This window comes from Arachis hypogaea, chromosome 1, assembly GCF_003086295.3.
Source record: "Arachis hypogaea cultivar Tifrunner chromosome 1, arahy.Tifrunner.gnm2.J5K5, whole genome shotgun sequence".
Classification (NCBI taxonomy): domain Eukaryota; kingdom Viridiplantae; phylum Streptophyta; class Magnoliopsida; order Fabales; family Fabaceae; genus Arachis; species Arachis hypogaea.
In genome coordinates this window covers 13,302,337-13,328,633 of record NC_092036.1, presented here as the reverse complement: position 1 = coordinate 13,328,633, position 26,297 = coordinate 13,302,337, and the positions used below count along the sequence as shown (strand labels likewise).

Below are 26,297 nucleotides of genomic sequence, written 5' to 3'. Positions count from 1 at the left end.
CCATGTCAAATAATAGTTGGAGTCTTGGAAATTTGGATATTTTCACATGCTAGCTTATAAGAAGGTATCAACCTAATGTAATGTTGATGACCTGGTTTTCACCTAGTTTTTACCCGATATAATTGTGGCCCGAAAGTGTATATGTTTTATCGGGTCTATGGTCGGATTCGAGTTTCATAAATAGACCCGGTATATATTTTGGGTCGAGTTTGGATCACATCAAACCCGGTTTCACCCGACCCATGCACACCCCTATTGTGTACTGAGTTTGATTTTCTAAAGAGCAGGGGATTTCCATATCCATGTCAAACTCACATTTTCAGTCCATGAAATTTTCTAATCTGCACGAGGGGCTAAGAGTAACATAAAGAATCTGGTGTATGGAGACATTGTTAGGCCTTGCTCACGCAGAAATTTAATGCCTATTTTCATTCCACATTATGAAGAATGATGATTGTTATCCCAAATATATTCCAATAATGATGATCGAATACAACACTGTTCTTGATAAGTCAGGCAAGATAATGCTAGAATTGAATTATACTCTCTGATGTGCCTCTTCCTGGAATAAAACTACATTTTTCATGTAATTTGAATCTTTAGATACACAGGCGTTAATCAATAAGTCTTGAGTGACTTCGGATCAAAAGCACCTAATTTCACTGCCTTCTTGTCAACTTATTTATCGACGAAGTATAATCCTAATATCTTTTGGTATATATATTTGTTAGGTTTTTTTTTTACAACATTAAAATATTTAGAAAACTATTTATATACTAAATATTCTTGATACCCGTATAAAAATACGGTTGTTACTAATTAATTCTGGTATCAAAACAACGCCAATTATAAAGGGTGTAGAGGTAACGGGATTGAAATATTTTTATATACGTTTAAAGAAGGAATTGCTTAATTAGTAATTTTTTTACTGGATACGAACTAATGAGATACTATAGAAGTATAGGGATCTATTAACTCCTTTTTTTTTTTTTTTTAGTTACGAGTGATATTCAAATCTGAGATCTATGATGATTATTGAAAAATTATGTCATTTAAATTAGGAGAGATACTTTATTAACCCATTTTTAACAACAAGTCGGTAAACGGAATAATGAGTTGACACTCTAATGCTGTATTGAACCTGCACGTATGCACAGTGGCAAGAGCTTGAAACGAAATTTTGGGAGGCTAGATGAAAGATAATTGTCAATATGTTTTTGATATGAATCTCATTTAAGATAAGCTCGTCTAACCTCATCTCTCTGATTTGGGTAATATTGCCAAATTTAAAGCCATTTTTCAGGGTATCGTTCTACTCTTTAAACTTTTGAAGGTTGTATCTTACTTTTTTCGTGATTCATTAAAGTAGAAGAACTATCCACAAGTGTTGATTTGTAAAAGTTATATATTTTCCTTCTTGAATATTAGCCTTCCTCTTGAAAAATGCATCAACTCTTTGATTTTTTATGACTATTTTATATAAAAATTTGAATATATATCCAGTAAAATATGTAAAAAAGAAATTAGAAGGACAAATATTAAAATTTATAATATTTATTGAATTTTTTTATCAATTTATACACATACAATAATATCAATACTTATTGAATATTCTAATATTTTTTATCATATAAAAAATTAAATTAAATAAATGGTAAAATATAAAATAATATTAAATTACATAAATAAAAAATACATAATTTTTTATATTTGAACTCAAAGGTAAAGGGAGTGTTGCTTATTGAATAGAGAGCTACAAAATGCGAATACACTCAATTCAATCCAAATTCAATATGTTTTGAAGGTTTAAAATTAAAAATTATTGTGCAATAAAAACAAGAGATGGAGATTAAACTTTGATATTTTAAGTCATAATAAAATATTTGAGTCAACTGAACTATTTTTTATTTTTTAAAAAAATATTACTAATTTTTTTAATAAAAATTTGGGGCCATGGCCACCCCTTGTTTGAACTAAGCTCCGCCCCTGCGTATACACTCTCTCTTCTAGTTTTTTTTTTTTAATTCAAATTTTATTATAAATTTGAAAAACTTAGAGACATTGACAGAATAATTTAACCTGAAAAATAAAAAATAAATAAGAAAGTGCATAGGGCATGCCATAACAGAAGAGAAGAGAATGCGGTTGGTGGACTTGGAGTGATAAATAAGACTAAAACCCTTGGTAAGTGTTAGGGGTTAAAGAAGGTGAGCGAGGGCGAGGAAAGGCAGTTACATACATGATCATGATGAGGGCGAAGAGTGTATTAACATCATCTGCTAACACCCTTTTTCAGCTTCTCCGTTCTAATTCTAATTCTAATTCTCATCTGGCGACACTCATGAGTAGGAGGAGGACTGGACTGACCTCCTTTTCTTCGTCTTCGTCTTCTTCTGCGCTCTCCCCTGACCATCGCGTTCCTGCTACTGTCATTACTGGTTTTCTTGGCTCTGGAAAGGTAACCCTCTTCCTTTTTTCCCCCCTCTTCGTACAATATAATACCGTAATAAACAATTTCTAATTGGAATTCTCTGTTACCTCTATCATTTCTTCACTTTGAGACAGCACCTGCTTTGTGCATGAATAATTTCTACTTAAATTATATATAACTTGTGGAATGTGGAATGCTTGCAGACTACTCTTCTCAATCATATTCTCACATCTCAACATGGCAAGCGCATTGCCGTCATTGAAAATGAGGTATCCACCTCCCACATATTTATCATTTTCTAATCAAGTAATTGCTTGGATATTTATAATTTATCGATATGAGCTTTACAGAAGCTGCCCTTGTATGTATCATCGATTATGCTGTTAATTTGTGAAAACCATCTTGAAAATGCAGTTTGGTGAGGTGGATATTGACGGATCCTTGGTTGCTAGTCATTCTTCCTCAAACGAAGACATTATCATGGTTAACAATGGCTGCCTCTGCTGCACCGTGCGAGGAGATCTGGTTAAAATGCTCTTGGAGTTGGTCACCAAAAAGCGACACAATTTTGATCATATCGTAATTGAAACCACAGGTATGTAAATTGTTCATGATTTTTGAACGACTTATGCAGCACTGGGGATTGAGGCATTAGAGGCTCGCTATTTACTTGCAAGGTGAAAGCTAAATTCACCATGCGTTAAGTTACTAGAAAGATAATTCTAGAAAGACCAAATTTTCTTTGTTCGTGACTTCTAGGATATAGTTGGAAAAAATAAGTAAAAGAAAATCAGTAAATGAGATTCTGCAAAATGGAGAACGTTTGGAGAAGCACAATGAGTCTTCTATAGTCCACATCTTTTCCCAGTTTCTTTTAACTGCATCTATTAGGTGTATGAAAAGGTTGAATGGAGCATATTGTTTCAAGTTTAAACCCTTCTCAGGTCTTGCAAAGCCAGCTCCAGTTATTGAAACATTCTGCATGGATGAACTGGTTTCTCAGCATGTGAAATTGGATGGATGTGTGACTTTGGTTGATTGCAAGCATGCTATGCGACACTTAAATGAAGTGAAACCAAGATTTGTGGTCAATGAGGCAGTAGAGCAAGTTGCATACGCCGATCGTATTATTTTGAACAAGGTTATTGTCTTAAGATTCTGCGATCCTATTTATCTGCATTCATCTACTTTTTCTTTTGTTTAGTATGACATAGTTGTGGCTCTATTTCTGGATTGAGAATTGAGATTATTTATAAAATTTAATTGCTTTTGCAGATAGATTTGGTTACTGAAACCGAGTTACAGATACTGACCAAGAAAATAAAGGTATGTTTTTGTTACGTATGGATCCTCTAGATATTTTATTTCTTAATTGAACTAGGATGGTAATTGAAATCTAGGGAGAGATAATGATGTGGTCAAACATCAATCTTAGTCCACGAAATGAACATGTACGTCAGTTTTACTACAATTTCCTATTAAGGCATACCATGCTGATGATGACCCTGTGTTCTGTTATTTTAAATAAAATTTCTTTTTCTGAATGGATATGGATTCATAGTTGATTGGATTTGTCAACATTGATGTATTACCGCAAATATTTAAGAGAAGAGAGAGAAAATATAGTACAAAAAGATAGAGAGATAAGTGAGTGGTCATGAAATGATATGGAATAAGGATTTTTACTCCATGGAGGAGGATAGAATGTCTCATTTATCATACTGTTTGCACCTGTCCTTTTGGTTTGTTGAATATGGGTAGAGCAGAGCTGTAGTTCTGTGTTGACTTTTGAATCTTGATCTAAGGCGAAAACAAATTAACATTTGGTGCTAGATGATTGAGATTTCATGCTGTTATCATGATATGATGAATGCTTTAATGATAAAGGGATTCCATTTAATTTCTATGATTAGATCAGACTGTTGTCCAATAATTTTGTTGTCATTTATAAGCTTCTGTAGATTTTTTTTACAGAGGTTCTTGGGTCAATGAGAAAAGTAATACTCGTGGAAATACATATATCTTTTTGTGAATTATTGCCAGCACATCAATGGGATGGCACAAATTAAGCAAGCTACATTTGGAGTTGTGGATGTTGACTTTGTTCTAGGTGTTGGAGGATATGATCTTGAGAGGTAATAAGTATCATGTTAATTTGTATCTTTGAAATATTGGTACTTAAATCTACCCTTTTATGATCCTGTTTTAGTACTTAATACATTTCTTGTTCCCCTTTTTCCTACAAAATAATGTGGCTATTGGTATGGTTATAATGAATATCTATAGATGCATATTAGCTGCAACCTTATCTGTTTTTCAATCAAAATGCCTTGATATTTCAGAATTGATTCTGCGGTGCATGGAGAATGTTCCTCTTCCGCATGCCATCAAAATGATTCTGGACATGGTACTCTTTCTAAACCCTTTATTATCATTTTTTAAACGAGGTTATCAGAGTCTGCTGCAATACAAGGTCTATTATTTTCTAATGGAAAACAGAGGCATTACTTTTTTTTATGTTGTAGACAAATGTTGCAATTGCATTATTCCATAACGTTATATTCTTAAAATATTTACATTTCTTTTTTGTCTGAAAAACTCTACCATTTTGAAGTAATAACAAAGCCTCTCTGACTTAATTGATGAAAGTATTTCCAAAGTCCCCCCTCCCCCCTCATTACTCTTGTGGTTCTGCATTGTTTCGTGATTCTAAAATTTATCCACAGATCACAAAGGGCATCATCATGATGATCATGTGCATGATTCTTCTGTCTCTAGCATTAGTATTGTTGCTGAGGGAACTCTTGATCTTGATGAGGTGAGTCAATAAATTGTTTTAAACTCTTCATGAACTGTGTGTTTGTTCTCAAAAGTTACTGAATTGCTTTGTGTAGATTTCACGGTTAATGCTTCAAGTTTATGCTTTGTTGACGTAGGTGGATGATTGGCTAGAGAGATTGATTGAAGAAAAAGGAGAGGACCTTTACAGAATGAAGGGTGTGTTATCAGTGGATGGTTCTGATCAGCGATATGTGTTTCAGGGGGTGCATTCCATGTTGGATGGCTGCCCGGGACAAACATGGGAACCAAATGAGAAGAGGCTTAACAAGCTTGTATTCATCGGAAGAAACTTGGATGAAACTGCCCTCAGAAAAGCCTTCAAAGGTTGTCTACTATAGTCTAGTCTATTTTGTGTGTATGTTTTGTGTGTATGTTGTGATTTACGATTTTTGATAGACAAATATATATTGTATCTTATATTTGAATATTTAGGTAAAAGCAAAAGTTAGATAAGTAGTATTCTTTGCATAAAATAAACCATAAGATGCTTTAGTTCCATCTCTATTGGTAACCACTGCTTATGTCTCATTATTTAATTGAGACAAATGAAAATCACCTACAATACAACAGGCGGTCCTCATTGGACTTTTTGCATACTATTGCTCGTGGAATAAGAATACCATGTTTGAGGCCTTAATTATTATTATAGGTATAATTTTAGGTATTCATTCATGCGTGTGTATGTCACCTCTGGATAAAGCTCTGAGGCTTCTACTCCCTCATCTCCTATTTCAAAGTTTGTCAAACACCCTTCATAGAATATGTGGTAGTAATGGCCCACTCCCACTTGGCTTGCATAATCCAAACCTGCAATTTTAGCCAATCAACTATGGTGAGCTAGGTTATTTCTTGAAAGAGTTGTGTTATACTATTATAGCCTATAGGGACCAACTCTTGTCAAGATCAAAGAGTCATGCACCTTCCTCTAGTATCGAAGGTATTAAGAGATTTTTTAATATATTTGACCTTCCATAGAAGAAAGAAGTTCTTGCTTGGATAAGAAAGACTTGTTTAGTTTCCTTTGTATGAGTTTCTCCCACATCTCAATGAGCTCTCTCTGGGTGAGAATGTTTTCTGGCGGCCTTAGGTACACCGTCTTATTCAATGTTCGAGGATCATCAATTGTCTTTATTGTGTATGTCGCAATATCATCTTCATCCATATAAACAACTGCAAACATACATAGAACCAAGTATTAAATAGATGAGTATTTGTCGTTGTTCTTTTTCTGTCGTGGTTAGTGATTACCTTTAACATTGCCATCTCCATAGATAAGGACCTTGTCTTTTGGAGGTAAAAGAGTTCCCATCTGAGAGAGATTACCAGCAAAATATCCCGCAAAACAGTTGGCAGAGATGTAAGTAAAAGGGATGTTGGCATCCTCTATTGCTTTTCTCACCGTCATTTTTTCGTCAAAAGAGACTCTTCCTGGTTCCATTGCATTTTTCATACGTGCTGGGTCCGTGCCGAATTCCGAAGGCAGAAAACGCTACAGGAAAATTTATAAAACAATACAAGTTAAATTTTATTCGAAATATATTATTATCAACGTGGAAAATTCCTTAGACGAAAAGTCGATGAATTAGACTTTTAATGCTTCTACAAAAATCCGGGCTTTTGTGCCCTCGAAATGCAGCTTCTTTTTTTAGTTTATTTATTATATAAAAAATATTTTTAAAAAAAAATTAAAAATATAAATTACAGTTTTTTAAAAAATATATATTTTTTTAATTTTATTAGTGCTTTTATTTTTCTTATTAAAAATTTATTAAACACGCTAAAAAAAAAATCTTTTTCCAAGATAATAGTGCAATTGTGCAAACAAGCACTTTAAATAGTAGATTAATTCAACCAAGCTGGATTGGTCTAGTAGTTAGCTCACTAGTCTGCTTAAGCAAATGTCGGGGATTCGAATCCTGCCTTATGCATGCAACAACCCATATCAATTTCTAAGATTTTATTCCGGCAGAACTAGTTCATTTTTCGGCAGAGTGATTATCCAAATAAAAAAAAATTAATGTACAAATCATTCTTAATTGCACAATAATATTGTACTATAATTTTTTTTCTATTTTTTGGATTTATTCATTATATATATAGTCACTCAATAATAATAATAATAATAAATAAAATTATTAGATATTATTCTACAATAAATTCAAAGTTAAAACTATTTGATATTTTTGTATTTAATATAATCAAAAGATGTCTTATTTTAAAAAAAAATATGTTTGTACTAAAAAAAATGTATAATATGAAAATATTTTAATTTGGATTTATACTAAATACATGTTTCTTTTAATACAAACATATTTTTTAAAATAGGACAATTTTTTATTATATTAAATATAAAAATATCAAATAGTTTTAACTTTAAATTTCTTGTAAAATAATCTCTAACAACAACAACAACAACAACAACAATAATAATAATAATTAATAATAATAATTATTATTATTATTATTATTATTATTATTAAGTGAATATATATATATATACATAAAAATCTAATGAATAAATTTATCATTATTTTTGTTCAAAAATTACAAAAAATTATAGTACAATATTATTATGTAATTAATAATAATAATTTTTCTAACGGAAAGAAACATTGGGAATTAATTTGTACATTAATTTTTTTTGGAGACTAAAATATCCATTTTTAAAATTCTTGAGAACTGATCTGGTAATCACTTTGCTGGAAAAATGAATTAGAGACTGATTTGTCTGCCAATAAAATCTTAAAGATTGATCTGCGTATTAATTTTTCTTAGGAACTAAAATGTCCAATTTTAAAATCCTTAGGACTGATTTAAGGAATTACTCTTTACAAAATGATTATGGAAAAATGAAGAGTTAATAGAATATTTGTACAATATATACAATAGAGATTTATGGAGTATTAGAGATATAATTATTAGTGTTACTTTCTTTAATGAGTTAAAACTTTTAGAATGAGTGGTATCATGACATTATGTTAGAACACTAAATTCAAAAAGTCAAAAAAATTCGAATCTTAATAAACCCTAAAATCAGTTTAAGTTTTATATTTCCTTTTTTATGTGCGTAAACGGTTATATTCTCTAGCAATTTATGTTTTTTTTTTTTTTATTTGTAAACAACGACACCCTAAAGTAGTTTTGATCTACTGAAATATACACGTATCTGTTATACTCTATTGCGATTTATGCAGTCTACATAGATTACATCTAGGATTGAGAGTGAGAAAACCAGAAGGTGGGTAGAAGACTAGTAACCATGCAGCATAGAATAGAATCTTTTTCTATAAACAAGAGAGTCAGAATTTCAAAAAGACGAGAATTTTTCAAAACCTCATATTAGAATAAAACCCTGCAAATTTCCGGTCACAAGAAATGCAAGTGCATGTAAACGTTTAAAGCCAATTTATTTTATTATTTTTCTTTTTTTTTTAAGTATTTTTTTTTCATTGTTTACTTTTAATTGTCTTGTTTTTTCAGATTTTTCCTTTGCTTAATATTCTTTTATCCAGCTTTGTTCATTTAATTTACATATTTATTTAAAAATATTTTAATGACATTTTTTAAGTTTTATTTGGTGCAGTATTTAAAATTGTATCTGCTATTTAAATTGAAATCTTAAATACAAATTTAATCAACCCTTCTATAAAATATAAACCAAAATTAAGCGAAACAGGTACATACATGGAATGATTTTTTCCCCTTTTTATCATGTTGATTCTCATTCTTTTCTTATGCTACCTAAATATATTAAAAAAAAATATAAAGAAATAATAAATTTAGTGAATAATGCAGTTACGTATATAATTTTCGTAATTTTTATAAAAATGTAGTATATTTTTATTTTATTGAGTTAATTTTAAAGTCCATTGTTCACGTTTACAAAAGTCATTATTCAAAACCATAAATTTAAAAAATTAGAAAAAACGACTTATATGCCTATTAAGCTGAAGTATATGGGTTGCGTGCTTACTCATTAGGGAAAGTTTAGGGGCAGCAATTTTATTGAATTTTGGCCAGCATGTAATCAGCAGAAAAATGTGAGTCATTGGATGAAATCTTATACCAATCTCACACCATCAAATCATCATTGATGGCTAGTTGATAACTAACAATCACAAAAGTTGCTGTCCCCCTAGCATTGCTCTACTCATTATATACCGATATAACGTTCGTTAGACATTTTTATTAAATTGGTTAATAATTTATTTTTCAATAAATCAGAATAAAATCGGTTTTTTATAACAATAATAATAAATTCAATTGTTTGCATTATAATTATTAGATCCGATTTGATTCGATCGAATTATACAATCTAAACCGAATATCTTTAAACTTTTTGATAAAAAGATAAATATATCTCTGATTTTTTGTTTTGTGGATATTTAAATCCCTAAAAATTTAAAAATACAATTAAATCTCTAAAAAAATGGGTTTATTGTTATTGTTATAAAAAAATTGATTTTATTCTAATTTATTAAGAAATTTAAAATAACCGATTCATTAATACGTCCAATAATAATATAAAACGTAAGCGTTTTTACGAAAAGACATTTTAAAGAGTTTTTATAGGATTTGGATCCTCTAAAGTTTAAATTTTACTTTAGAGAATAAAAAGTGATCTTCTACCCTTGAATGATTTCTCTTTTATATTTATTCTTGGTCCCACCTATGAAATAAATGGTGAGAGATCACACTTTACTCTCTAAAATGAAATTCAAACTTTAGAGGATCCAAATCCATTTTTATAAGAGCATCCTAAGGCTATAAGCTATAATTATTGAACACAACACTCACCTTTCTTCCCTCTCTTAATTTGAATAAATCTATTCTATTATATAAAAATCAGATGTCTGCACTTAATGATAAAGCTGACGTGGCATGTTTCGGAGAGTGTTTCCCAATTTAATTATTTTAATTCATTCAATACAATTTATTGCACTAAATTAATTATATTAACTAATTAATTTGATTAGATATTTAAATATTTCTTTTCTTAATATAATTTATTATAATTTATATTACTTAATTAATTATACTACATTAATTATAATTCGTTATATTAGTGAATTAGTCTTTTCATTTATAAAGTCTAAAATAAAATAAATAAATTCTTATTTATTCTAATTAAATTTATATACTATATATGAATTAACGTCTATTCGATTCTATTATATAAAAATAAGATTTTTACACTTAATGATGGAGCTGACGTGGCATGCTTCTGAGAGTGTTTCTCGATTTATTTATTTTAACTCATTAAATACAATTTATTATGAGATTAATTATATCAACTAATTGATTTGATTAGATATTTAAATATTACATAATATAATTTATATCAATTTGTTTTAATAGTATTTCCTAATTTATTTCTTTTAATATTCTGGTAGTATTTTTAATTTATTAAATCAAATTAGGTATAAATTATGTATATTAATTAATTGATTTGATTAAATTATTAATAATTAAAATAATAAATCTATAAATAAAATAAGCAATTGAGATATTTTTAACTAATAATTAAATCAAATTAAATTATATGTATTAAGTCAAATTTAAATCATGTAAATTAAATACTAAACTAAAATATGATAATTTCTTACTTATTCAAATTAAATGCAATAAATACAAATTAATTTTGTTAGATAATGATGATTTTATGGTCTTCTATATATAGACGGCCGAACAAAATGATAAGAATCATCATTTTTATCGCTCTTGCTATTTTAACTCTTCTTTTTTCTTTTTTTTTTTTATGTAAAATTTCTTTTATGGATAAATGAAAAGGTATGGATAAATAGTATTTCGTTGATTGTTTGTTTATAACTCGAAAATGTCTTAATTTAGGCATTACCGTTGCTAATAGAATTGGACGACAATGTGCTCGGCATACTTGCAGCTTAAGAAATCAGGTCATATGTTCGAGGTGCACCAATGCAAACTTTTGGAGCTGCTGACTGCCGCTGAATTCATCGTATAGTTTGAGCAAATTATGATATAGTGAAAAAATGTTTATGCATGCATGCTATTCTTCTTTATATATGTATCCTCTATTTTTACAATTCACATCTTTATATATTAGATTCTTTTTGACATTATTTAAATTTGATATTTTTTTCTATTTTTACGCTTCTAATCATTTTTTGTCTTAATATTTTGTTCTCATCAATTTCTATATTTTATTTTAGGTTAACTTTGTGGTTCAAATATAATCATTTATGTTATTATTGAATGTTATGAAATTGACATGATATTAACAATAAATAATTCAAAAAAGATATTTTTTGAAATAATTCTCCTAAATTTAAATTGTTATATTAAACAGATGAAGATAAATATTTTTGTATTAAATCTCTTATAAAATAAACTTATAGAAATGTTATGTTATATGATATAATTTGATTATATGTTTTTTTTTATCTTCAATCTAAATTATTTAAATTGGCATACCAATTATTTTTAAATTTAATTAAATATCTAAATATCTTACAATTTAATATAATTTAATTTATATAAATACATGATTTTTAATATTTATGTAATAAATTTTAGAGATATTTTTGTAAGTTATAATTTTTTTATCTGTATATTTAACTTTTAATAATATTTTTTATTTATTAATATATTATTTCTATTATTTGAGTATCAATAATGCGTTAGAAAATTTTTATTGTATACGTTATTTCGAGAAAAAAAATGATAAAATTTGATTTATAAAAATTTAAATTTGAGCATTTACTATGATTAAACTTAAATTTTAATTTATTTTTTATATTATATAAATATTAAATTCTTTGATTAAACACTTATTTGTTTATGATAGGATATTATATATAATTTTTATATTGACAATTAAATTTCAATTGCTACATAAAAATAATATATTTTAGATAATTGTACATTTTTTATTATTTTAAAAATCATTATATATTTTTAAAATTATTTAATTATGTTTATTCTTTTAAAAGGATTACTATTATTAGAGAATAACGAATATTTATAATAGTTTAAAATTGAAAAAAATAAAAAATATAAAATATTAATATTCTAAATTTTCGAAGTATAAATCTTAAAATAAATACATATAATTATGATTAATGGTTATAATTAGAGTTTTTATTTTATTCTAATTTTTTTCAGAACATATTTGTCTTATTTAAGTTTTATTTTTGTATTGATTGCTTTTTTTTTGATAAAATATCAATTAAAATTTATACCTTGAATAAAATAATTATGTGTCTAAAAAAATGAACAAAAAAATATTTTTATTTTTAGTAAAAATTTATGTCACTTTAACTTTTTTTTCTATATCACATCTTATATTTTTACTATATTTATAAGAGAATTTTTATTCAAATTAAGAAAATTTTATTTTTAGTTATTTTTTTCTTTTAGTTTTAAATATTATTTACTAATATATAAAAAATAAAAATAACAATAATTACTCACATAATTAAAATAGATATCCTAATATATACATGATCCGATTCTATGTATACCAAGAATTATTATATATAATAAATAATTATTTATTTTTTATAATTACTATTTATAAAATTTATTACATAATTTTCTCATCTTAATATCAATATTTAATGAATATAAGATACAAAATATTATTTATATTATTTAACATACAAAACAAATATCTTAAGTCATCATGTAGAACAATAAATATAATAGTGAAAATACTTACTTACTTATTTATTTTATTTATTTATTCTATTATATAAATATTGAGTTTCTGCACTTAATGATGGAACTAACGTAGCATGCTCCAGAGAGTGTTTCTCGATTTAATTATTTTAACTCATTAAATACAATTTATTACAATGACTTAATTATATTAACTAATTGATTTGATTGGATATTTAAATATTAATATAATTTATTAAAATTTATATTACTTAATTAATTAGACTACGTTAATTGTAATTTATTATATCAGTGAATTGGTTTTTTTTTTCATTTATGAAATCTAAAATAAAATAAATAATTTATTATTTATTCTAATTAAATTTATTAAATTGGATGATACATAGCAACGCACATGGCGACAGAGCAGACACGACAACAGTAGTGACTGGACAGGTAGAATAACAGCGACGAGATGGAAGTTGCATATTCTTCTCTATTGCATTCGAAAGCAAGTCAAGCAATATTCTACTCTCCTGGGGTTTTGGGAGTGAGATCATAGAATTGAGGACAAGAAAAGTTAGGTAGCTATTTGGTTTTTCAAGGCTTTTTTTTCAGATTTCTAAATACCTAAAAGAGCACCGTGTTAAAGATTATATATCCTTCATTTCTTTTTTTTTTTTAATGTAGATGAATATAAAATATATTAGGAATTGTCTACGAGAAAATTAAATTAAGTTAGACAAATATATTATTATTATTATTATTATTATTATTATTATTATTGAATAAATTAAAAAAATTAATTAAAAAACATCGTTATTCTTAAATTTAACTCTACCTATTATACAAAATCTCTATTTATATGATTTATTTCTCATTATATCTAGATTATATCTTATTAATAATTATAGATAAAAAATTTTTATTAATTGCATTTTAAGTTTTCAATTATATGTCAGAATTAATTTTTTTTATCTAAAGTTAATGTAAAATATAAAAAAAATTCACATCAAGTTATCTAGACTCTAGAGTCATTAATAAGTTTTTTGACCAATAAGATGTCATTAATAATCTTTTCTAAAAGTTTAAGTTTCATAAATATAATTAGATAATTTTAATAAGAATAATATTACGCATTTAAATTTATATATTCTATTATATAAAAATTAAATTTTTGTACTTAATGATGAACCTGACGTAGCATGCTTCTGAGAATATTTTTCGATTTATTTCTTTTAACTCATTAACTATAAGTTATTACGATAAATTAACTATATCAACTAATTAATTTGATTAAATATTTAAATATTATATAATTTATTGTAATTTATATCAACTTGATTTGGTAGTATTTTCTAATTTATTTATTTTAATATTCTGTTAGTATTTTTAATTTATTTTTTAAAATTTATTAACCCAAATTTATTGTGTGTACTAATTAATTAATTTGATTAATTTATTAGTCATTAAAATAATAAATCTATGAATAAAATAGATAATTGAGATATTTTCAACTAATAATTAAATCAAATCAAATCAAATCATATATATTGAGCTAAATTCAAATCATGTGAATTATGGACCAAATTAAAATAAAATAATTTCTTACTTATTCAATACACCTTTTGTATTTACAAATAAATTATTGTCTACTTCAATATATGAAATTTTTATGAATTTTTTATTGCGCAATTCACTTTAACACAAATAAATTAATTTATAAAAATTTAAACTTGAACACTTGCTATGATTAAACTCAAACTTTAATTTATTTTGTCATATTATTATATAAATATTAAATTCTTCGATTAAACACTTATTTGATTATGAAATGATATTATATATTACTTTATATTGACAATTAAATTTCAGTTACTACACAAATATTATATTTTAGGTAATTGTATATTTTTTTTGTTATGTTAAAAATTATTATATAATTCTAAGATAATTTAGTTATGTTTATTTTTTTAAAAGTATTGTCATTATTGGAGAGTAACTAATATTTGTGATAGTATAAAATTAAAAAATAAAAATACAAAATATTAATATACTGTGTTTTCGAAGTATAAATCTTGAAGTAAATATATGTAATTATAATTAATGATCATAATTAAAAATCTTTATTTTTTTCAATTTGTTCAGGACATGTTTATCTTAAATTTTATTCCTTTATTAATTAGTATTTTTTACATTTAATTATCATTAATTTATATAAATCAAAATGTATAACTTAAAAAGATAGATACGTGTCTAAAAATTAAAAAAAAAATTGTTAGTAAAAAATTTATGACGCTTTAGTCTTTTTTTTTTGGTATCATATCTTACATTTTTACTATAAGTTAGAGGTAAATTATTAAATATAAATTAGATTTATTACTTATTATCCTAATTTGAATTCATTAAATTCGATTTAAACAGAGACAACTAGGCAACGTTATTGGATTTAGGGGATTCAGGTAATTTTAAGGTGACTTTGATTTATCAACGTAAATTAGTCTAATATGTGATATTAATTATTGTTATATATAAAAAATGTGACATATTTATGTATTGTTTAGATTAGAAGAATTTGTAGAGAAATAACATGCTGGGAAAGAAAATGGATGAAAAAATCAATTTTTCATTATTTGGTTCAACAAAGAAATTGAATGAAAAATATAAAAGTGTATATGAAACTCACGTAAATTTTTTTCTTCGAAGTTGCAAAGAAAACTGATTCAAAAGTGCAAACATGGATAAAAATACAGAGTTACCATTTGAAATGTTATTTATATATAATATATAAAAACATTAATATAATTTTCTCTATTATAATTTTTTCTCCTCTTACTTTTCCTTCCACTTAAGCAAAAGAAATTTTTTCCTCTATTTTCTTTTCATTCATCTTTTTTCATCTAAACAGCACACAAAAAAATACTTTTCTTTCCATTTTCTTTCCTCTTATTTTTTTATCTTATATCCAAACAATAGTTTAGTGTTTATCCATTTATCTTTTATTAATATTGTTATAACAATGATACATGTAACTTTATAAAAATGAGATAACCTAAACTTTGATTATCTAAGAATTTATTGAGTGGCTAGAATAGCTCCACATCACGAACAAATGAATGCTAGCAATAAGGATGATCACAAAAACAGCCGAAACAGATATTTGCAGGAATTACTCGCGTTTTGGAGCTAGATGGGAACTCCTGAAATCCTCCCATGTGAAAATGAATGGGGACTAGGGGTGACAAACGAGTCAAAATCTGTCGAGCTGGTCGTATAACCCGCTAAAAAATGCGGGTTGGGCCGGAAATTTATGGCCACCAAACTTAAAAATCCCGCCTATCCTGCACCGCCTAATCCACGGGATTTGGCGGGTTTCAGCGGGGCGGGGCAGGCTTTCCCGCTGGGCCAAACTTTTATTTTGGTAGAGCCATTTTTTTACAAATTTCTATGATGTTATTGATCTACAAAATGATGAAGATGATAATTAAAGAAGTTTTAAGTTATATTTTGGATAATATTTGTTTTGCTTTGAACAATGCTGGTTTTATTATTTTGTTCAAAAAAAATATTTATAATTATATTTATTACACATTTAGAATTATAAAGACATTAATGTACATGAATTTAAAAATTATAATTTTTTATGTTTTTAGAAATTATAAATTTATTGAAATTGTTGTGAAATTATATATATTGTTTAATATTTAATGCCTTATAAAAAAAAGGAGATCCCGCCAGCCTACCATTAGGCGGGCAGGGAAAAAATTTTGGACCGTCTTACTAGGCGGGGCGGGCTTTTGACGAGACAGGACGGACTTTCCCGTTTGCCACTCCTAATAGGGGAACGGACATAAGTACTCGTCCCATGAAACTTATTAAATATACGCGAATATAAAATTATTAATTTATCCTAATTTATATATACGTAAATCCATTTCTTGAATTTAGTAATCCTAATTTCTGCCTCCAATTCGAATTTTTTCTTTTTCTTCCAGCCTCATTCTCAGCTTTTATCCTCTCTTTCTCTAACTCACTTTCTCTACCTCTCATCAAGTCCGTCACTATGTCGCTCAGTATCGTCCTAAAAAATTATGTTATATTATTATGTTGGATTATTTTTTTATGTTTTCTCCTTTTGAAATGTTATTTTTCATAACGAATATGTTATAAATTGTGTTGAATTATATTGAATTGATTGTTTTATGATTTATTATATTATGTCTTTTTGTGTTAATTTTTTTAAAAATTTTCAAAGAATATTCGTAGATACCCGAAGAGATCTATGTTCTCTAAGGGGTGATTAAACAGGAACTTGCAATGATGGAGAAAGAACAAGGACATTTTTTTTAATAGGAATGGGAATGGAAAGTGGGTTTCTCACGCCCTGAGTCTTCATTACCATATTAATTTATTTTTCAATAGAATAAATTATATATTGAATAACAAAAGTTGCTATCGATTTCTTTTCACACTAACTAATACTCAAGAATGGTGTTTCGATACATCATATTACCAAAAAATATTAATCGATCTAATAACTTTTGTAATGACATAAGTTTATGAATTTGAAAATTTAAAAATTATTTCATAAAATGTAAAATTTTAACAAGTAATAATATTGATCATATTATTTTGATTTCAAGAATGAATACGATAGCAATAAATAAAATTGTCCCAAGTAAATTTTAACAAAGACAAAAATAAATAAGTATTTTTATTAATGAAAAATTAATCTATTTTAAAGACAAATACAATTTTTTTCTATGGATTTCCTAACTTGGCAAGTCGAGAATTAATCCACCACATATTAATACTCTATTTATTAAGGGTCTGTCGCTAACTAATGGATTGTGATACACACAAGGCGAAATTCAAACTCCAAATACTTACTTAAGCGGGCCAATGAGATGACCATTCAATAAATTTAAATTGATTAAAATAAATATTAATTATTTTTAATATTTTTAAGTTGTAAAATATTTATAATAATAATTACTATGTACATTTTTTATTTAAATTTAATAAAAAATTTATATAATTTTATGTATTATCCCGTGTAGGACACGGGAACATACACTAGTTATATCAAAATTACTACTCATATTTTAAATTTCATCTTTTACTCAACTTTTAAATTTAATATTTTATTATTTTATTTTTTTAATTAATCATGTTCCTTATTTGTAAGGAGCCATTATTATTTTATTTAATTTAAAATTTATAATTATTCAAACTTAACACTTAAAATTTGTAACTAACTCCAATATACTGTTTTTTTCACAAAAATCATGGTAATATAACTAGTTGTACTAAAAAGAAAAAAAAAGTGCCACTCTACAAATTTTCTATATGTCCTAAAGTAACTAAATACATTTTATGCAAGGACGTAATGTGATTTAAATTGATTTCTCGATAATTAATATTTAAGAGTTCAGTTTAATTTCAATCTTATTTATACTTTTTTTATGCACAAATTTAGCTATTTTCTCTTCTCTCAATTCTTTTTGTATATCCATGAAAATTTAATCCACCATATTAGTTCCTAAAACGTATAATTCATTGTTTGTATATCTATGAAAAATATTTTCTAATTTTACATAATAACAACATAACGTGAACTAAAAAAATAACTTCAACAAGTTTACTTCAATTTCTTTTGTTTCCAAAAAACGTGTATCAAAGCATTACTTGATAAATCTCTTTTAATAATTTTATTAACCATTTGTCATAAAAAGTTATATTGTATTTGAACTTTACTTTGTCTTGTGTGATTAATTTGTTGGTATTTTTTGTTACTTTATATATATATATATATATATATATATATATATATATATATATAACACATTTTAAATAATAAGATAACATATAAAATATTTTTGATATATATCCAACATTCGTTTAAATTTATGTTTATCTTTTTCTTAATATAAATAATTTTTTAACACATTCAAAATAATAAGATAACATACAAAATATTTTTGATACACATTTAAAAATTGTTTAAATTTGTAGCGATGTTCATGGATCAGATTCGATCCGCATATCCGCGATTTTTATCCGAATCCGATCCGAAAATTGTGGATATAGATCCAATCCGCAAGCTATCGGATCCGATCCGATCTGCACACTAATAGGATCGCATTGCGGATTTTGTATAGATATCCGCGTATCCGCAAAAATAAAAAAATAAATAAGTAAATATTCTTTTTATGTTTTATTTCAACCAATAATTATCATATATGTTGTATTATTTTAATTTATTATTTAAAAAAAGTATGTGTAATATTATTTTAAGAATAAACATATTTAAAAGAATAGAAAAATAAATTTTATTGATATTTTTTTAATAAAAATAAACTTTTAAAAATATTTTTGTGTTTTACAGATATATCCGATTCGATTTATAAATATGCAGATCGGATCAGATCCAAGTTTAAAAACTGCAGATATTGGATCCGATCCGATCTAATGATTTTAGTCCGAATCAGAATCAAAATTTTAGTCATATCTGATTCGACCCGTGTTCATCCCTATAAATTTGTGTTTATATTTTTCTTAATACAAATAATTATTAAACACATCTAAAATTATAATATTATTTACTAAATAACTTCTTAACACATTTAAAACTCATTTAAAATAATTATGTTCATTACTCATGTCAAATAATGATGCAGATCGTAGAGTAGTTATAATAAGGAAATCAAATGAAAGAAATGAAAACCAACTAGTACACACGTGTTAAGTTGGTATAAAATTGACTCGTACCTTAACGTTGCCAGCATCCTTAATGGCGTCAACAAGTTTGAGCTGCAGGAGCAAGTTGTGAGAGCGGAAATGGACACCTGACATGGCACAGATGACGACATCTGCAAGCTTGACGGCGTCAACGAGGCTTCGGTGGTCGGAGAAGGAGGCCTCGACGAGATGGGCGCCCTGCTTCTTGAAGGAGAGGAGCATCTGCAGCTTGTCAATATCGAGGCCTATCTCCGTCCTCTGAAGCACATACGTCTCATGCCCCTCTGCCAGGCTTGCCTTCACTAACCTCCTCCCTATGTAGCCGCTCCCACCCACCACCAGAACCTTGCTCTTTTCCATTGCTCCTTCAATTTTCGTTTCTATTCTGTTTTCCAACTTCTCTACTTTCCACCCTATAGTCAATATTTCCAATTTATATATATCAGGCGAATAAATCAGCATTATTCTTTGACCCTTTGTTTGGGGGGGGGGGGGGGTGTCAATATGTCGTTATTTCGCAAATTTATTGTAAAAAATGCCATCTTTTAATAAATTATTTACTTGTGTACTACAATTGCTAATTATAAAAAGGTGGAACTCCAGTCAAATTATTTAATAGTTTTCAGATATCAATTTTAAGTAAAGTTTTTTGTATTTAAATTTTTTTTAAAATAGTAAATTATATTTCATTAATTATTGAAAAATGAAATATAAAAATGTCCAAAAGCAAGACAGTATAATAAAAGATAGAAATTTCTCAAAACAATACACTGAAGATATTCATCCAACGGTGCATGATCGAAAAATGAAGAAAAATCTTAGAAAAGAAAGAATAATAAGTCAAATTGAATAAAACTAAGAGTTTGTTTCATGGAGATGACGATTTAAACTGTGAGTTCTTTGGATTTCACGGAACAATTAAACAGAGTTTACTAGAATGGTAGACGGCATTATTGAAGTAGAACCTTTAAAAATTAAATGGTTGCGAGCTTTCCAGCAGTTCCAGCAAATGATGGCTAACAATTGAGAATTACGGTCAGAATTTTTCAACGGGTTAAGCATCTCTGTTGATGCAGCCCACTATGTTCAAAAATCGTTAGGGCTCTGACATTCCGAAGATAACTCTGAGACCATACTTTTTTAATTCTAGAGTAATCGATCAAACAACGAGTGATTGTTTCTGTTGCTTTATGATAGCAGGGGCATATTGGCGATATAAATGGGATGTGGCGGTGAATCTGAGAAAGCATCGGAAGTCAACCATGGAGAGCTTTTCAGATAAATAGCTTAATTTTGTGAGGTAAGTTCAACTTCCATAGATCAATCTATGGCCTTTTCTGCTGCATATAATTAGGGTAAAGTTTTAGAGACGGATGGTGAAATAAATAGCCAATTTTAGAACCTAAAACTGTATTATATTGCTTGGATTTGTTCAAATTCCATTGTAATTTGTCTCTATTTTGCTAAATTTTGACTGATAAAATTATGTCTGCAACGTCTTAGAAAAATAATTCTTAAATGAGATTCTAATTCCAATTTCTGTTTTCAGTAATTAAGTTTTTAACTCTTAGAACTAACTCATAAATATCATGTTTGTTTGGCATGTTAGAAATCATTAAAGGATACGAAAGAGGCAGCCAAGGATTCTCAAAGGTTCGAATATTCTCTCCAGTACCCACAGTCTAGTTAAGACATTTTTCGACAATCTTTCAGCCTTCTAGTATGCTCCTTTATCTTCAAGAAGGTAAGATTCCAATTTCTGCAGTATAGCATTACCATCACCAAATTATTTACCTCTTAAGATTTTAGATAATAAAGAAGTAGGTTGTGTTACAGGCCACCAAAATTATTTACCTAAAAGCGCTATATTTTGAATTTTGAGATCTTTAAATACAAGGCCTCCTTCTCTTTGTGGGTGGGTCATATTGTCCCAACTAATTCAAGCCATCCGTCTTTTAGAATTTTTTTTTTCCACTAGAACTAAGAAAGTAGAGAGTAAATTTTCGAAATTAAAATATCAGGCAACTTGAAGTAAAATAATGTATAAATAAAAATAGCTTCTTTCACTATTTTAAGCAATACCTATCTACCACCTAATGATAGAAGATTGTGCTTCTATCTTTAGATTTTTTTCGAACTTTCTCTTTGATTATACTAAAAGAAGACTTTTTCAATTTAAAAACAGTAGAAGATAAATTAAAATATTTATCATAAATTTTAATATAATTAATATTCATAAAATTAGCTAGTAAAACACGAGTCGTAAAAAAAATATTGTGACTAAAAAAAAACAGTACCCAAATCTTCACATAATAAAAAAGATAAAAGTAAGTTAATAACTTAATATGAAATTTAGTATAAAGATTCATGGAAAAAAAATCTTGCAATAAGGACGTAACAATGTATCCCATCTACATGAGCGGAATGTTAAAATATTTTTTAAAGTATAAATATTAGACAATTAATTTAATCAAATTAAATTTGGATACATATTTTTTTAGGAGTCATTTAGATAAAAATGTCAAAAATATTTTTTTAAAGATATTTTTTTAAAATTAAAATTTAATACATATAATTAATTAAATTATATTATTTTTATTAAAATTAGATCGAACAAATCAGTTTAACAAAAAAATTAATAAATTAAATTTTAAACTGATAAAAATTAATATTTTTCATAAAAAATTACTACAATTTTTCTATTATAAAACACAACTAAAATATCTTTATATATATATATATATTTTTTTTTTTAAATTTAAATTTTAATCCCATAGTGACAGAGAAAAAAAAGACTAACATTTAGAATTTTTAAAATTAATATATATAATAAGAGTATTTTAGTCATTTTATATAATAGAGGTATTGTATTCATTTTTAATAAAAAATAATATTAATTTAGACCGATTCAAAATTTGATTCACTATTTTTCGGTCAAATTAATTTATCTGACTTAATTTTGACAAAAATAACACAATTTAAGTAATTATATATATTACATTTTAATTATTAAAAAATATCTTTAAAAAAAGACGTTATTTGCATCTTTATGGGAGCATCTTTTTTTCATTATCATTAACATTATTTCTTTTTCTTTTTTCCTCCTTATTTTTTTATTTGATTAATCTTTTTTTTCGTTTTTTTTATTTTTCCTTTTATTTCATTATTATTTTCAATGTCATACAATTATTTTAACAATAATAAAAATATATTATTTAGTTATAAATAACACAAAATTTTAATGAATGACACAAAATTTTAAAAATTTATAAATTTAAAATTTTGATTTTTTTTACCGAAAATAGAGAAATTCGAATCTCGACATCTTAAAAAATTATTAATTGGCCAATAATTTTTTTTACTAAAAATAGAGAAACTCAAATTCGCGACCTTTAAATAAATATAGAAAGACAAAAATACATTTAAATATATTTCAAATTTAAAAGATATATCAACTTTTTATAAATGACACAAAAATATCTAAATCTCTTATATATTTATGAAAAATGCTAGATAGACAATGACTTTGTTGAACAATATGAACAACAGGCCCTAAAAATTAGCCCAATTAGATTACTAACACAATATACCCGTATACACCACTTCCCCAAAATCCTAATTTTAATCATTTTAATTACTAACATCATAATCATCCCACCCACTTCCCCTTTTTTGACCTAGGAATAAAAACTTTTTCCCTTCCCTACTATTCAAACGGCATTTAGGAAGTAGTAGCCTTTTCCTACCCCCAATTGAAACAGCATTGACAAAAGAGGACCTTCCCACATCCGGCGCTTCTCTTCTGCTGCATCCCGTCGTCCATCCTGTCCCTCGCCGAACCGATCATCCCCGGCGCGCCTCCATTGTGAAGACGAGCAGCAGCAGGCGAACCCTCCTGTTGTCGTCGCGTGGAAGTCGCCCAGCCGCCACCCGCGTTGTCTTTTAACGGCCATCTCCCGAGGTTGAAGTCCCTGCATGTCCGTGCCACTTGGAGTCTTCCTCGGATAAAACCAGAGCAACCATGGTGTGTGTTTGCTTGCCCCTATTGAAGGTCAATCCCCCGATAGCCGTTTTTTCAAGGTTTAGATGTTCATAGTAATTTTTTTGTTATGATTGCATAGAAGGATTTTGTTGCTTGTGGGAATTGCTGGGCCTGTTTGACTTCTTCAAGTGTTTGTTAACATAAGGAAACTGAAAAGAATAATGACCCGTACGTGGTGTTGAGAATCCAATTTTTCGCGTCTTATTTTTTAATGGTTTACTGTATTTGGGTTTGTTTTGTCTCCGGGTATTAGTAAGTCAGCAATTGGTGTGAAGCACGTGCTTAAAATTTGTTGCTTTGTGAGTTGTTTAATCACTCTAAGTCGGATGGTCATTTCTATATATGAATGGATGGTTGAATTTGTTGCACAATTGTTTGAAATTTGGTTGAGGATGTTAACTTTTTTTCCCTTCCAATACCTAACCTAAAAGGGTGTCACATTTGAATAATTGTTCAATTCTCTGATTATGCATATTTGATTTTGAAGAGATAGATTTAAATTGGTATCCTGTTTGTTTATTTAAAGAAAAAATTGTAAGTATAATTTAGAATCAATTTACATTTTTCTAGTCTCAGATGAAAGTGTATTTCAATTTTTTCTCATATGTCTACTTGCATTTGATGCATTTGATTGGATAGGATCTAAATGAAAATAGTTTTGAGATTGAGTTTGACCGTATAAAGACTCTATTTACATGTTGATTAGCATATTTGACTACTATCGCAATTAATATTTGGGAACATTCTAAATAAAACAGCTTTAAACTTTAAAAACAATGAGTAAGTCAGTATGAATAGTCCTTTTGACACACCAGATCAAAATAAATAGTGCGTTGCCTTGAATTTGCAAGTTAATTGATCCGTTTGATTTTTTTAATACTTGCAGCGGTAAAATTATACTAGATGAATGTTTAAAGTTGAGCGTTGTGACATGATCTACAGTATTTAGAAAGTAATTTCTATTGTTACTAATCTTTGGAGCCTATCAAGTTGATTATATTATGACTTGTTATGGTGACTTTCGTAATCAGAAGTTCAATTTTGACTACTATGCTTCCAAGGACCTTGTTTTACTTGATTTTTTGTTATATGTCTATGTACTCATATAGCGCACGACTGTGGGTGTTCTGCTGTTGATTTTCATATTTTTTTGAAATTACAGTAAAGATTGTAATATCACATGGTTCATGGATGCTTGGATTAAAGCGAACTATATGAAATTTGATGGAGTTTGGGCTTGATATTTTAGAATTTTTTTCTTTATCTATTTCTGGTTCATGTGATTGACTTTTAATTTCTATGAATTACAGATATTCAATTTTGCAAGAAACGATGGATGCAAAAAAGAGATGGCTTTTAGTGGTGGCTTAACTAGATATGAGTTAAATTGGTTGTAAATACTATAGTTACATAATGTTTGATGTCTATATATTTATGACTTTATTATTTTCGATCATGGATGTTGTAAAGACTCGTATTAAAATTTTAAGAATAATACATAGTTATATAGAAATAATATTTTTTATGCGTGTGAAATTTTCTAAATAATGCAAGCGGACTATTGATGAACCTGCGAGGAAGAATCGGAATCAGAGAAAGCAATAGATGTACCTAGAGCCTGTTTGGGAAGTAGTAGAAGCTACTTTTTTTTTTACTTTTAACTTATGAAAAGTCACAATAAAAAAAAAACTAAAAAACAGCAACAAAATATATATTGACACACATTTCATATTCATTTTTTATTTTCACCTACCATATCATGCACAATAAAATAACAAATACTAACTATACAATAATTTTTTTTGTATTGCCATCAAGATTCTTGTGAATTAGAATTTTAATATCCATTCTCTTGTGTAAAAAAAATCGTATTTTTTCAGTTATTTATCTAAATACTAAAACTTTAAAATAAGTACTTTTATAACTAAAAATCAACACAAAATAACTTATTTATAAGTTGCTATTAATAAAAGTCTTTCTACTTTAAGTTCTTTTTCCAAAAGAGCTTATTTAAGTTGTTAACCCAATTGGACCTTAGTCTTAAGACCACAAATACCTTTTTCACATTATTTACGTGTTTTCATGGTGGAATTTTGTTACAACAGAAAGGATAATTTTCCATGGTGAATAACATTTTTAGTTCTCGAACTACTTTGATTCTGTTTCAAGATATTAGCGAAGCTTAAAAGTTATTAGTTAAGAATAACCATTTGGATACCAATAAAAATAACCATCTGCTATCATATGGAATCGAACATCCAGCCTCTATTATTTGTTACTATTTACACCCTACACCAAGACTCTTCTAAATAACCATTTAGGTTATAATAGAGATAACCATCTGTTAGTCTATAGAATCGAACATCCAGCCTTTTATTACTTGTAACTGACCACATACTCTACACCAAAACTATTACGAATAACTATTTAGGTACCAGTAAAAATAACCATCCGCTATTCTATTGAATCAAACATCCATATTAAAATACTTGCAACAGATCACACACTACACCCAGATTATTCGAAATAACCATCCGGGTAACAAAAGAAATAACCATTCGCTTTCCTATTAAATCGAACATCCAGTTTATAATACTTTTAACG

The 26,297-nt window shown here is 27.1% G+C and overlaps 2 protein-coding genes across 3 annotated transcripts; one reads left to right on the top strand and one right to left on the bottom strand.

The window, feature by feature from the left end:
* Positions 1 to 1,966: 1,966 nt before the first annotated feature.
* Positions 1,967 to 5,770, top strand: LOC112798037 (uncharacterized). Its single transcript, XM_025841196.3, has 9 exons — positions 1,967 to 2,458; positions 2,635 to 2,700; positions 2,846 to 3,026; positions 3,376 to 3,572; positions 3,707 to 3,757; positions 4,475 to 4,566; positions 4,774 to 4,838; positions 5,158 to 5,249; positions 5,368 to 5,770. The coding sequence occupies exons 1-9, from the start codon at positions 2,240 to 2,242 to the stop codon at positions 5,608 to 5,610; spliced, it is 1,206 nt and encodes a 401-aa protein (XP_025696981.1). The 5' UTR covers positions 1,967 to 2,239; the 3' UTR covers positions 5,611 to 5,770.
* LOC112798048 (isoflavone reductase homolog) lies at positions 5,718 to 20,219 on the bottom strand. Of its 2 annotated transcripts, none has more exons than XM_072237855.1 (4): positions 19,682 to 20,219; positions 6,521 to 6,761; positions 6,192 to 6,442; positions 5,718 to 6,079 (listed from the first exon to the last, which is right to left on the bottom strand). In XM_072237855.1, the coding sequence occupies exons 1-3, from the start codon at positions 20,111 to 20,113 to the stop codon at positions 6,225 to 6,227; spliced, it is 891 nt and encodes a 296-aa protein (XP_072093956.1). In that variant the 5' UTR covers positions 20,114 to 20,219; the 3' UTR covers positions 5,718 to 6,079; positions 6,192 to 6,224. The 2 variants fall into 2 exon arrangements, with proteins under 2 accessions (XP_072093956.1, XP_025696992.1); XM_025841207.3 differs by having other exon boundaries at positions 6,239 to 6,442.
* Between the last annotated feature and the right edge of the window lie 6,078 nt (positions 20,220 to 26,297).

Bases quoted from the DNA above. Each gene is read 5' to 3' on its own strand.
- LOC112798037 (XM_025841196.3), top strand. From the start codon at position 2,240: ATGATCATGATGAGGGCGAAGAGTGTATTAACATCATCTGCTAACACC. The intron at 2,701-2,845 runs GTATCCACCTCC...TTGAAAATGCAG, and splicing joins TTGCCGTCATTGAAAATGAG to TTTGGTGAGGTGGATATTGA. The intron at 3,027-3,375 runs GTATGTAAATTG...AACCCTTCTCAG, and splicing joins TATCGTAATTGAAACCACAG to GTCTTGCAAAGCCAGCTCCA.
- LOC112798048 (XM_025841207.3), bottom strand. From the start codon at position 20,113: ATGCTGATTTATTCGCCTGATATATATAAATTGGAAATATTGACTATA. The intron at 6,762-19,681 runs GTACGAGTCAAT...ATTTTCCTGTAG, and splicing joins AGGATGCTGGCAACGTTAAG to CGTTTTCTGCCTTCGGAATT. The intron at 6,443-6,520 runs GTAATCACTAAC...GTATGTTTGCAG, and splicing joins TGGAGATGGCAATGTTAAAG to TTGTTTATATGGATGAAGAT.